General features: G+C 43.5%; 1 protein-coding gene across 1 annotated transcript in view; it reads left to right on the forward strand.

Annotated features, from left to right (window-relative positions):
* WWP2 (WW domain containing E3 ubiquitin protein ligase 2) overlaps positions 1 to 13,649 on the forward strand; it is a 140,908-nt gene that overhangs the window by 3,243 nt on the left and 124,016 nt on the right. The window contains exons 2-3 of the mRNA XM_004704577.2: positions 2,447 to 2,594; positions 2,941 to 3,062. Coding sequence (XP_004704634.1) covers positions 2,447 to 2,594; positions 2,941 to 3,062 — 270 coding nt within the window. The remainder of the gene's footprint in view (positions 1 to 2,446; positions 2,595 to 2,940; positions 3,063 to 13,649) is intronic.

Genomic DNA, 13,649 nt, shown 5'->3' on the forward strand with positions numbered 1-13,649 from the left:
GGTGGTCATGCTCTGTTTCCCCAGACTTCCCAACACTGTGTGCTGTTGGATTTTATTTAAAAAAAAAAACCAACAAAGTCTATCTTTGCCAGTATGATGGGTAAAAGGTGATTGTCTCAATGTAGTTTTATTTTGCATTTCTCTTTTAAGTGATGCTTAGTATCCTGAAGGGAGTAGTGGGTAGCATCTTACTGATGGAGTGAATTAAATGCTAGGCTGCTAGCCACAGGTTGGTGGTTCACACCCACCAGCCACTCTGAGGGAGAAAGAAGAGGCTGTCAACGTCTGTAAAGATTTATAGTCTTAGAAACCCAAAGCATTAGTTCCCCTTTGTCCAACAATATTGCTCTGAGTCTGAGTCTTCTTAATAGCACTGTGTGTATGTGTATATCTGTGTGTATGTGTATATATATATATATTCTCAAGCAAGCTGTGTCATCTGTATATCGAAGGTTGTTAAGAGTCATCCTCCAATCCTGATGCCACGTTCTTCATATAATTCCCCTTCTGTGATTATGTGCTCAGATACAGATTTAATAGGCATGGTGAGAGGCTATAACCCTGTTGCACACCTTTCCTGATTGGTAGCCATGCAGTATGCCCTTGTTCTGTTTGCATACTATCTATCAAACCGGACTCACTGTTCATTGAGTCACGCTTATGCTTAGTGTCTAGAACGGTCCCTCGTAGTTTCTGAGACCGTAGCAGGAGTAGAAATCCCTGCTTTTCTCCCTTGCAGCAGCCGCTGGTTCCAAACTGCTGACCTTGTGGGTCGCAGCTCAAAGCGTAACCCCTGCACCACCAGGTGTGCACTTCGCTATCGCTGTCATATCTCAAACCTGCATGCAGAGCTGCTCTCCCACCACTAGGTGGCCTCAGTCAACTTTGGACGCCGCAGGATTTCCTTGTTCCTCTTACTCCGGGCCATTTTCCAGTGGCACAAACCTCTATTTCTAGTCACATTCCTCTTTGCTTTTAAGTCTTAGCCATGACATTTTGCATTTATTTTCTTCTTGATTTTTCTTTCTACTGTTCCTTTTGGGCCTCGAAGAAGGTAGGTGAATTGGACCTTTGATCCTCATAGGACTGTTACCTCCTAAGGTTTGCTAAGGTTTCCTGAAGGAAAGGAGCCCAGGTGAGGACAGTGTTGCCACCCTGGGTAAGAAACGCCCGTAATGCTCTCTAAATTAGGGGGATGGGAGAACCCCAGATGTATTTCATCCTGCCAACCCAGAGGGCCTATTATGGATAATGTACACACTACAGGAAGATGCTTGTCTAGTTCCTCGGCAGACATTTGCTTAATTTCTGCTCCTGAGTCTCTGTCTGCTGGTGCCAGATGAACTTCAGAAATGTTGCCACCGGAAGGATATGAGCAGAAGAGGAAACGCAGATGATCATGGGTGTGGAGCCAGGCTGGCTCATTGGTTTGTTGTGAGGATTCAAGAGGAAAATGTGTACCTAGCTTTGCACCTGTAATCCAAAAACACACACAAAACTAAGCCCACAGCCATCGAGTCAGTTCCAACTAAGCAGGACCCTATAAGTCAGACAGAACTGCCCCTTGGGGTTTCCAAGACAATACGTCTTCACAGGAGTCGACAGTCTCATCTTTCTTTCAGGTAGCGACTGGCAAGTTCAAACCACTGATCTTGTGGCTAGTAGCTCAATGCGTAACCCATTACACCAGCAGCGCTGCTTGTGTCGATAGTACATGCTCACTAGATCTTACCATCATCTTCATACGATAGATACACAGACTGTATATGTATACAGACTGCAAAGAGTGAGCCAACGCAGTACTCAGAACTGTGCCTTATTTGGTGACGTGGATGTACTTAGATAACACAGTCTATGTAGGTTTACCTTCTTTGGGAAGGAATTAGGCTATTTTAAAAACTTGGAGAAAAAATCTGTTAGCGGGAGAAAGTTGAGGCTTTCTACTCTGGTAAAGAGTTATAGTCTCGGAAATCCATAGGGGCAGTTCTACCCTTTCCTATAGGGTTGCTGTGACTTGCAATTGACCTGAGTTTGGTTCTTAGAGCAGTACTCCAAAACCGATGCAAATATCTGCCATCAAGTTAGCCAAGGACAACAGAGGGGCTCGCTCAGTGATGGCGCCTCCAGACCATGAGCTTGTCATGCATCCATTTAAAGTGATTTTTCAGGGAGAAGAATTGTTCAAAGAGGAAAATTGTAGAAGGGGGATTTACTATATCTTAATGTATTTTTAGATTAGGAGTGGTTTCTCTCTTTTTTTGTTGTTTCTATTTTTAATACACTCTTACATTTTTCTTGTGAAAAATACCTTAGGTGAAGGGAAACTCCCCAACTGTATTTATTTTTAAAGGAACAGCAGCTGTGAGCAGAGCGAGTACATGTGCCACAGGGGGAAACATGGGAGTGCTGTGACTCATCTTGGACCTTTTCTGTTTCTCTTGGTCAGTGGTGTCAGCAAAACCCAAGGTCCATAATCGGCAGCCTCGAATTAACTCCTTTGTGGAAGTGGCAGTGGATGGACTTCCCAGTGAGACCAAGAAGACTGGGAAACGGATCGGGAGTTCTGAGCTCCTGTGGAATGAGATCATCATCTTGTAAGAGGAAGTCCTTCTTTTCGATGGTAGTAATCTGGGGGTGGGAGAACAGGCAGCCCGGTCGAGGTGGGAGTTGCAGGTCTTTCTGAAGCCTCACATTTATCTGCCTTTGGTACCCAAAGCCTCTCTCTTCAGGTGTTCCCACAGCCTTGAGCTCATAGAGCACTCATTGTTAGCTCGAGGCTTACAGGATCTGCCATGGAGGGGCGGGGGGGATGAGGTCTATGTGCATGTCTTCTGCAACCCCCCTCCCCCCGCCCCACCCCTTCCTCCGGACCATGTCAGCAGTCTAGTTCCATTTGTCCTCATCTGCTTCGAAGTGATGAATCGAGTGTTTGTTTTTCAGGAATGTCACGGCCCAGAGTCATTTAGATTTGAAGGTCTGGAGCTGCCACACCTTGAGAAACGAACTGCTGGGCACCGCCTCTGTCAACCTCTCCAGCGTCCTGAAGAACAATGGGGGCAAAAGTATGTGTGAGGAAGGGGCATTTGTGGGTTTGGGGGAGAGTATGAAGGCAGGCAGTTCTCTCAACCTTGCAGAGAGAGCTGGAGATGCAGTTTCCTCTAGGGAAGAGAGGCTGTGATGGGCTCACTCCTCTTTGATGCCCCGCTGTGGAGTCTGGGGAGGTTAAGAGACACACTGCTTCCACGTCGGGGTCAACGTGGGGCGGGGTTGGTGATGGGCACCCTTTACTCCTTCCTCAGGATCTTTCCCTCCGACTCTGCCCTTCTTCCCCTCTCAGGAGCTTTGCGGTGTGGAGAATGAAACTGTCACAAGTCTCCAGCCTCAGTCATTGCCTTCCTAGTTGGAGGCCCCAGGACAGAACAAAGCCGCACTGTGTGTGTGTGTTTTGGGATGGCATTACAAGTTGCGTCCAATGCTTACTAGGCATTCAGTAAACATCTCCTGGGTGTTGGCATGTGTTCGCCATTCTGGGTCCCTCACATCTCTTCACTGCTGTTTGTGGTCAGTGTGGCATAACCCGCGGCTGTGGTATTTGGACCCTCTCTCACAAAGCATCTATTCAGAGCAGCACCATATGTGACGAGTGAGCGCCGCAGAAAGAAAGGCTCCTTTTTCTCTTGATGTCTGCTGTCTAGCAAATATTTTCTCAAAGTGGATTTAGCTTGAGAGATGTGGGCGTGGGGGCGGTGGCGGTTGGAGCAGTCAGCCCCAGAGAACGCAACACTCTCCCTTTTGTTGCACAGAGAGTGAGGGCACCCTCGGATGCCCAGAGTGTGGCCTCCATCTTAGTTCTGCAGGGAACGCTCCCTCGTGCATGTCCTACAATTTCCCACCCCGTACCCTGCCTGCTTCATAATTTGATCTGAATAGGAGTTTAATGTAATTTGGAGACAGATCTGTCAGAACTCCCTGATCAAGACCCTGTGGCCGACATGAGTGTCCCCTCTCTCTCCTCCATATGTCCAGGCTGCAGCTTCTTTGCTCTTTGGATTATAGAAGTCATTGCAGAAAACTTGGACATTGCAGCAGAGCACACAGGTCCCTAAACGAGACCCATTGCTGTCAAGTTGTTTCTGACTCTCAGCGACCCCGGAGGACAGAGTGGGACTGTCCCCAGGGTGTCCACGTCTGGGGTCTTTTTGGAAGCACACCACCACGTCTTTCCTTTTGAGGTGACTAGTGGGCAACTTTTCAGCAGGCAGGGGGCCACTTTCTCCACTGTACCACCGCCACCAGGGCTGCTGCAGAGTTACTGTTAACATTTGGACATCTACTCTTGCATTTCCTTGTTCCCTATGTGCATATAAACAAGAGAGCTTTAAAAAGCTCCTGGAAAGCAATAAAGCCCACATGGAAGAACACATCAGCCTGTGTGATCATGAGGTGCCAAAGGGATCAGTTATCTGGCATCAGAGAACAAAAAAATCATATCATTGTGTGCTCACTTCCATGATACGATCGCTGAAGACAAATGGGTGCATAAGCAAATGTGGCGAAGAAAGCTGATGGTGCCCAGCTATCAAAATGTATAGCGTCTGGCGTCTTAAAGGCTTGAAGGTAAACAAGCGGCCATCTAGCTCAGAAGCAACAAAGCCTACATGGAAAAAGCACACCAGCCTGTGTGATCACGAGGTGTCAAAGGGATCAGGTATAAGGCATCATCAGAACAAAAAATCTTACCATAGTGAATGATGGGGGGAGTGCGGAGTGGAGACCCAAAGCCCATTTGTAGGCCACTGGAGATCCCCTTGCAGAGGGGTCTCGGGGTGGAGACGAGCCAGACAGGATGCAATGTAGCAACAATGAAAAATACAACTTTCTTCTAGTTCCTAAATGCTTCCTCCAGCCCCCCACCCCCACTATCATGACACGAATTCTACCTTGTAAGTCTGGCTAGATCAGAGGACGTACACTGGTATAGACAGGAACTGGAAGCCCAGGGAATCCAGGGTGGATGATCCCTTCAGGACCAGTGGTGTGAGCGGCGATACTGGGAAGTTAGAGGGAGAGTGCCTTGGAAAGAGGGAACCGATTACAAGGAACTATATGTGTCCTCCTCCCTGGAGGATGGACAACAGAAAAGTGGGTGAAGGGAGACGTCGGACAGGGCAAGATATGACAAAATAATAATTTATAAATTATCAAGGGTGCATGAGGGAGGGGGGAGAGGGGGAAAAAAAGCTCCTGAAAAAAATCACATGATCTTTTGATTCTAATTTTCCATGAACTTTTTGAAGCCTCATCCTACATCAGTGTTTAAGACTTCCCTGAGATAAAATTGAGATTGTGCTTGAACGTGTTATTTTACAGTAAGTTTTTTTTCTTTAACATGTACCCAGAATGTCTTTATTCTAAAACTTAATTCTTACTGACTGTCTAATAGTAGTTTATCATATGGCCATGGCAAAAACTCAAGGTTTGAGCATTTAGGTATTTTTAATATTTCTTTGTCATAAATAATGTGATAAATGTTTACATTTATAAGTTATGGAGTAAATCATAACTTCCCAAACTTATTTGGCCTTTTCAGAAAAACAAACAAACAAAAAACCCCAGACAAACAAAAGCCCCAATTCAGTGTCCCATTGGTAACTGAATTTTGGCCTATTTGATAATTATTAACAATATGCCAGATTTGCTTCAGCTACATTTTTTGGGTAGCATTTAAAACAACACATGCTTGACTTTTTAGCCTCGATCGTTCAGTGTACAACCCAATTTTAAAAAGGACTCTTTCTTTCATAATTAACCATAGCATGACCACACCTAGCAATATTATCACAAATTCCATATTGCCATCTAATACCCAGTCTTATTCAGCTTCACATTTTGTCACAAAAGCACCATTTTTCCACCTGGTTGGTTTGAGCCAGGAGGCAGGCAAGCCCCCCACACAGCGTTTGCTTGTGATGTCTCTACAGACCCCCAACCCTCACCTCCACCTCCACCCAGCCTTTTTTGTGCTATGATTCGTCAGAGTGAATGCTTTTAAAATGCCTGATTGATGTCCTTTAAGGAGCCATGGTAGCACAGTTTGAGCCCTCCAGCCTGTGTGAGAAGGATGCAGCAGTTGGCTTCTGTGAACATGCTAGTCTTGCTTGCAGCTCTGCTCTGCCACTGAGTTGGAATCCACTTGACAACAGTCAGCATTAATGTCTTCTGCCTGTTTTCATGGCGAAGGGTGAATTCTTGGCTTTTGAAAAAGCTCTTCATGAGTCTTGGCATTTACAAATCTTTTCTCAGTATATTAGCATCTTAATCTAATTTTTTTTTCTTAATCTAATTTTTAAACGTTGGGCTTCTTTTCCTCCCATCGAGATGTGTTCAGATCCATCCCCCTTTCTACTGCCAGCCTTTTTAAAATGCTTTTTCCCATTCAGAGATGGGTCCCAAAGCCTGTCATCACTACATTTCTCTAGTTCATGGTGATTCTGTTTCATCACACAATTCGTGAATCACAAATTCACTTTTTTTCCCAAACTTTAACAGTTTTATTGACATATAAGTCATATATCATAAAATTCAATGGTTTACACATATTAAAAAGAATTTTCCAGTCATAACTACAATCAATTTTAGGATATTTTCTTCTTCTTGTACTCCTTATTAATAGTTCCCCATTTCCCCCAACCTCTCCTACCATAACCCTAAGAAACTATTACTCCACAAAAGACGATACAAGGAATACACAGAGTCACTGTGCCTAAAATAATTTGTTGTAAAATATCCATCTGCAGAGTATCCAGTTAGATTAAGCCTCTAGCCACAGGCAAGGGACTCAAACAACTCTACTATAAGGCAGAGATTATTGAAAACTTGGTTATGGTGGATCGAACATAGTATAATTTGATACTTGGTCAGATGACCCACATTTTGACCCAAACGGAATTTGATCTAGGCTCAAGTATTTCTTGCTTGTTCCATGACAAAAATTTCTTTCCTAGCTTTTTAAATATTGATGGTCATCTTTTCTTTTCTTTTCTTTTTTTTTTTTAACATTTTATTAGGGGCTCATACAACTGTTATCGCAATCCATACACACATCAATTGTGTAAAGCGCATTTGTACATCATTCTCAAAACATTTTCTCTCCACTTAAACCCCCGACATTAGGTCCTCATTTTTCCCCTCCCTCCCCGCTCCCCCCTCCTGCATGAGCCCTTGATAGTTTATAAATTGGTATTTTGTCATATCTTGCCCTGTCCGACGTCTCCCTTCACCCACTTTTCGGTCGTCTGTCCCCCAGGGAGGAGGTCACATATAGTTCCTTGTAATGGGTTCCCTCTTTCCTACCCATTCTCCCTTTACCCTCCCTGTTTCGCCACTCACACCACTGGTCCTGTAGGGCTCAACCGCCCTGGATTCCCTGTATTTTCAGTTCCTATCTGTACCAGTGTACATCCTCTGGTCTAGCCAGACTTGCAAGATAGAATTCGAGTCATGGTAGTGGGAGCGGGGAGGAAACATTTAGGAACTAGAGGAAAGTTGTGTTTCTCATTGTTGTTACATCGCACCCTGACTGGCTCGTCTCCTCCTCGACACAAATTCACTTTTGTGTGTAGGGCTCTCACATAGTTTCTCCCCAAATAGTTAAGCAGCTGCTCCTGCTACATTACGAATAGATTTGTTTCTGTTTGGGGCTTTGGCTTTCACCCATATCATATCATCCTTTTCAGATGATGATGTTTTAGTATTACAGCTTTATAATAATATTTTAGTATCTGACAATTGTTCCTCACTCCCACCCCCCAAATCCTGTTTAGTCTCTTCTCTTTAGACCCTCCACAAACTTCTATTTGGTCAAGTTCTTCCCCACTTCCCACCAAGGGAACAGAGACCACTGGCGTTTTGACCCTGATGCTGTCGGGAAGCAAAAGAAATCTGTTCCTTCGAGCTGATTCTGATTCACAGGCTGTACATCTTTGTGGATTAAAAAAAAATCAGGATACTGACTTTTTATTAAAAGACTTTTAAGCAACCACTGGAATAATTTGTAGATTTTTTCCCTCCTTGCCGTTTATTATATTAATATCCCAAGAGTAACAATCTTAGAATTTCTGGAGTGTATAGAATTTTGAGCCTATAATTGCTCACGGTAGCTCTTATTCCTTGAAAATTTTGCTAGAATCACTTGTTAATATGTTCGGGGTTTTACCATCTATATTCAGTGAAACCGGTCTGTAGTTTAGTACTATTTTTGTCAGTTTTGGAATTGAGGCTAAGCTTATTTTATAAAGTACGTTAAAGCTCTTTTCAACTTCTGGAGTATACTCTATAACATGGGAATTATCTGTTCCAGGAATGCAGGAAAGAGCTCACCCATAAAACCAACAGGGTCTGGCATCTTCCTTTGAAATCATTCTTGGATGACTTTTTCCGTTTTCTCCTCCATAATTGCTGGTTTGTTCAGCTTTTCTGATTCATCTTGAGTTAATTTTTTTTAATTCATGAAGCAATTTTCTCAGAACTACGAGATTTAAAAATTTATTAGCATAAGAACTGTAAATTGTATTCTTGTTTTAAAATGTTTATAGTTTTTCTCCCTTAAGTTTTTTGGTATTTGTTTTTCTCCAGTTTTTTCCCCTTGGTTAGCATAACATTCTTTTAATTTTGGGCTCTTGATTTGTTTTTCTAAGAGCGACTGTTGGATTTATTTATCCATTTTGCCATATTTTCTGGATTGAGCAGTGAGACCCCATCAGTGAGACCTGATGGCAGTGAGACACCAGCAAGACAGATCCTCTACCACAGTGGTTCTCTACCTTCCTAATCCTAATGCTTAATGCCTTTCATACCGTTCCTCAGGCTGTGGCGACCCCCAACCATAACATTATTGTCATTGCTACTTCATCACTGTCATTTTGCTACTGTTAAGAATCGTGATGTCAATATCTGATATGCAGGATGTATTTTCATTGTTACAAGTTGAACATCATTAAAGCATAGTGATTCATCACAAAAACAATATGTAATTCTATATTCTGAAATGTTTATTTCTAATGACAAGTCAATGAAATGTTGTCTTGAAGCCTGGAGTAGCGTGGGTAACAGTTTTCACGCCAGGTACTCGTAGGTGGGTGTATCTGTATGTGGGCGGACCTGCCTGGAGATGGATAGAAGAGCCATGTCTTGTTTCCTAAGACCATCAGAAATATGTGTTTTCTGATGGTCTTAGGCGACCCCTGTGAAAGGGTCATTTGAGCCCCAAAGGGGTTGAGGACCGCTGCTGTAGAATGATACTGACACAGCCTGCCCACTTAATAGTCCGACTTTGTTTCCCGAGGACTTCCACTTAAAGCAAGGTCATGTCTGGTGGTTGCACTTTTGTCATACAGAGAAGTGGTTGAGGTTCCAGAGTTATACCACGTGTTTAAATCCTAATTCTACCAACCTTGTGACATTGTACTGTCACTTAACCTGTGTTTTTATTTCCTTATCCTTAAAAAAGTTTTTTTTTTTGAGGTTCCCATGTGCTAACAATACCCGACACACCTGAATACTAGCTAAGTTGTAGTAGTCAGCATCATTCTGTCTCCTCTGCTGCTCTGAAATCTTTTCTTCCCAAAGACTGGAACTTTTGAGATGGACACAGTAACCTTCTTTCCAAATGTGGAGCTTCTTGCCTAAGTAGGAGACAGCCCAGATATTCTTCCAAGAGAAGAATTCATTCTACAATTGGATAGATGCACAGCTCTGGAGGATGTGGAGGAGCGAGGGTCATTTCGGCACCACGGTTTGGGTGATTGCTCTCTGTGTGGAGCTGCTGGGCTGGAAATGCTTCCAGAGTAGTGACTGAGTATGACTACAGTGTATTTGATGGCTCATCGCATTGCGGCCGGTCTTCCTGAAGCAGCTTTCCTGGAAAAGGAGCCGAAGGGTGGTGGTTGCCTTACCTGGCTGCTGCCTTGTGCTCCACCAGACATAGTTCCATCTTTCATTCACACCCCTGTAGTCCCTTGGTTCTACTTGGAAGTTAAGTGGGCAACTCCGCTGGCTGGATTTAGCCCTCCCTGGCAGAGCAATGTAGTGATGAAGGTGCTCTCATGCCTGCAGTTGCCCAGTGGTCAGCCGTGGCTGACTCTACATAGGTATGTTGATCTGACAATAGCCGCAAAGAGGACTTGACTGTAAGTGCTGGTGTGGCTCTTTATGAATAGCTAATCTTCTCCTTGTGGAAGTCAGTTTTTAAGACTGAGTATCTTTAAAATAAAAAAATAAGAACAATTATTAAACCTTTTTACTAGGAGAATTTCTCCACATAGTACCCATCATTCAGTTTTACTAAGTATCAGCATAGGTTTTATCCGTACCTTCCCCACTGACATTATCTTAATATCTTGGCAAACCAGTAGCAAGCAAAGTCCACGACTCAACTTTCTCTGGTGGCTCCCTCTCCTGCATCTGGCTTCATTCAAACTACAGACCTGGGCACTACCAGATTGTCCTGTTGTCAAGGAAGGAAATGTTACTTGAAGTAGATTTTGTTTATCTTTGAAAAAAGTCATTATATTCAAGTAATTGCAAAATCAGAGAAAAGCTACAAGAATAGAACAAAGATCGCTTTCACCCAACTTTTATTACTTTGGTATATTTTACTTTAACGTTTACTTTCTCTGAGGTGCAGGAATGGGCTTTACATGGGTTTTCTTTCTATGGTCTGTCATTCACACCAAGTGAGTAGATGGGGCTGTGCAGGTGAGGTGCTCGTGGCTGATCAAGGGCATCGGACTGTTTGCTAATAATGCAAATAATAAGGTATATGGAATCCTAATGAGGGATTGGTTAATTTTGCATCCACTAAGCTTAAATGAGAGCCAATCCCAGAGCTGAGTTACTTCCCAAGAAGACATGGGAGTGGAGCATATCCTTTGGACCTGGGGTTTTCTGTATTGAGAACCTCCAAGACCTCGGAGATGAAGGAGAGAGCTGTAACATTGGTGTAAGACACTGAGAAGCAACAACAGAGAAACAACAGTTTCAGAACCAAGAGACCTGTGTGAGCTGGTGTGGCTCCCCACCCAGGGAGCAAGGCTGTTTGTTACAGTGGATTTACTGACCCATCGAGCAAGAGAGCTAAGAGCCTTAGCTAAGAGCTAAGACTTTCTGGTGGAGTGGGATGCCCCTGAGTACTTATTGGCAGAGCTAAAGAGCATTGTAACACTTGGCCTAAGTAGAGCAGAGGCTGGATTATGCTTAAGAGGCCCAAGGGGCAGGAGAGGTCAAGGACTAGAAAGAGACCTCACTCTGTATCTTGAGTCATTTCTGATCCTGAATTGTAAGCCGCTACTTCCCTAATAACCCCCTAACTGTGAGTGTGGTTTGTAAATTCTCTGTGGCTGTTGCAACCAATTATTGAACCCAGAAGAGAGGTGAGAGAGTGAGTGCCCTGGGAGGGATGGCTGGTGTAAGAATGGTTAAAATAAATTAAAAAAAAGGTTGGACACTTCCACATCATAGATTCCGCCTTGGATTTTTGATCTTGATTCTCCTTACCTCTTGTAAAGTTAGAGGAGGTCAGACACCCCTGCCATTATCATTTGTACGCCATCTACGTAGGATTTCTTTCCCAGAACCATGTAGGGGTAAATCACATATATACCTGTGCTTCTTTACTCTTAAGTACATAAGTGCCTATTTCCTACAGACAAGGCTTTTTTTTTTTAAACCTAACTACAGTACAATGGACCAAATCAAGAAATCCAGTATTTTTCTACAGTCCGGTTATTCTCGGGTCCATGTTCACATTTCCCAGTTGTTGCAGCAAGACACTCTGCAGTGACAGCTTCCTCCTGGTCCGAGGTCATGGGAAAGATTGTGTATCGCGCACTTAGTTGTCATGTTTCTTGAAATCTGGACCGGTCCCTCCTCCTGGTCTTGGCTTTGTTGGCACCCCCATCGTTGAAGAGTACAGGCCACGTGTAGCATCCTGTCAACTTGAGTCAGCCTGGTGTTTCTCTGGGATTAAATTCAGAGTATGGACTTGGAAATGTCATCTGTTTGATTATATGGCAATAAGAACTTTGATCATTTGATTAAGGTGATGCCTGCCACGCTTCTCTACAACAGAGATTTTCAACCTGTGGGTTACAACCCCTTTGGGGGTTGAATGACCCTTTCACTGGGGTCGCCTAAGACCATATTTCCGATGGTCTGAGGAACCGAGACACCACTGCAGGTCTGCCCACATGCAGATACGCTCACATCCGGGTCACGACATGAGGAACTGTATTAAAGGGTCACGGCATTAGGCAGGTTGAGAACCACCGCACTCTCTATGACAAGGCTTCTCTTTTCCTTTGGCCATTTAAAAATAACAGGAAAAAAAGTAAAAAGAGTAATTGATAAGGAGGTTCTTTGAGACTGTCTCAGTATTTTTTCCTTTTCGCCCCCATTAGTTTGTGCCTCTATTAATGGTTTGCCTGAAACAGTTATTATTGATTTTATTATTGTAAATCCACCCCCTGCCCTCAATTTCATCATTCTTTTGACATTTATTAGTTGGCATACTTCTAGGGGAAGTTTCCCACTTTTCTTTATATAGGTCTTAAATTTTTTTAAAATTTAAATATCATTTTATTGGAGGCTCTTATAATAATCCATTCATTAATTGTATCAAGCATATTTGTACATATGTTGCCATCATTAATATCTAAACATTAACTTTCTATTGAGGCCTTGGTATCAGCTCCTCTTTTTCCCCTCCTTTCACCTTTCACCCTGGTGACCCCTTGATAAATTATGAATTATTATTATTTTCATATCTTACACCGACTACTATGTCCCTTCCCCCATGGTTTCTGTTGTTTGTCCCCCTGGGGGGGGTGTATTGGTAGTCTTGATCCATGGATTCTCATTTTACGTGGTGGGTTGTAATATATGCTGTCATTACGTTGACACCCACGTTATCCTCACACTCATTCACTGTTTTCATTGGCATAGGTATCAACATTAAGTTGGTTATATCTCTTCTCACTGTTCTTTTTCAAAATTTCTGGTACCCTTTTACTTACTATGTTCCACAAACAACGCATGTGCCCCTATACCACTACACACAGATGTGCAAAATGCATTCCTGTATTGAACACCATGAATTCATACTGACGCCTCCCATGCTAATTTGGCCCTACAGGGTACTTCATAACTGTCTTCACTTCCATACGAGAACCCTGGCTTAATATTGCCCACCTATGAGTATTTATTACATTCCTCAGTTCTCCAATAAACAGAAAGTGGTGTGAGAATTGTCTTGTCTACACCCCTATGGAAAATGGAGCCTACTTTGAAAAGCCCAGTGCTCTTCATTTTCAGTGTATGCCTCCTTTCTTTCCCCATGTGGTTCTCCCAGTTTGGGAGGGGGAGAGAGAGGAGAGAGAGAGAAACAGCTCCTTATTTATTTAAACATCTCATGGGTGGAAGGTGGTTACCACATTTTACATCCCGAGAACAGGTAGGCCAGTCAGGAGTAGAGCCCCTTCTCCTCCCTCAGCCTTCCGTAGGATAGTGTTCTGGTGGGTGGGCTGTGGGCCTCCAGGGCAGGCCTGACAGACAAGTGTGCATTTATTTTCAGGTAAACACAGTACTGTTTGTTT

This window comes from Echinops telfairi, unplaced genomic scaffold (genome assembly GCF_000313985.2).
Source record: "Echinops telfairi isolate 266 unplaced genomic scaffold, ASM31398v2 ScPeMD7_2291;HRSCAF=2852, whole genome shotgun sequence".
Taxonomy (NCBI): Eukaryota; Metazoa; Chordata; class Mammalia; order Afrosoricida; family Tenrecidae; genus Echinops; species Echinops telfairi.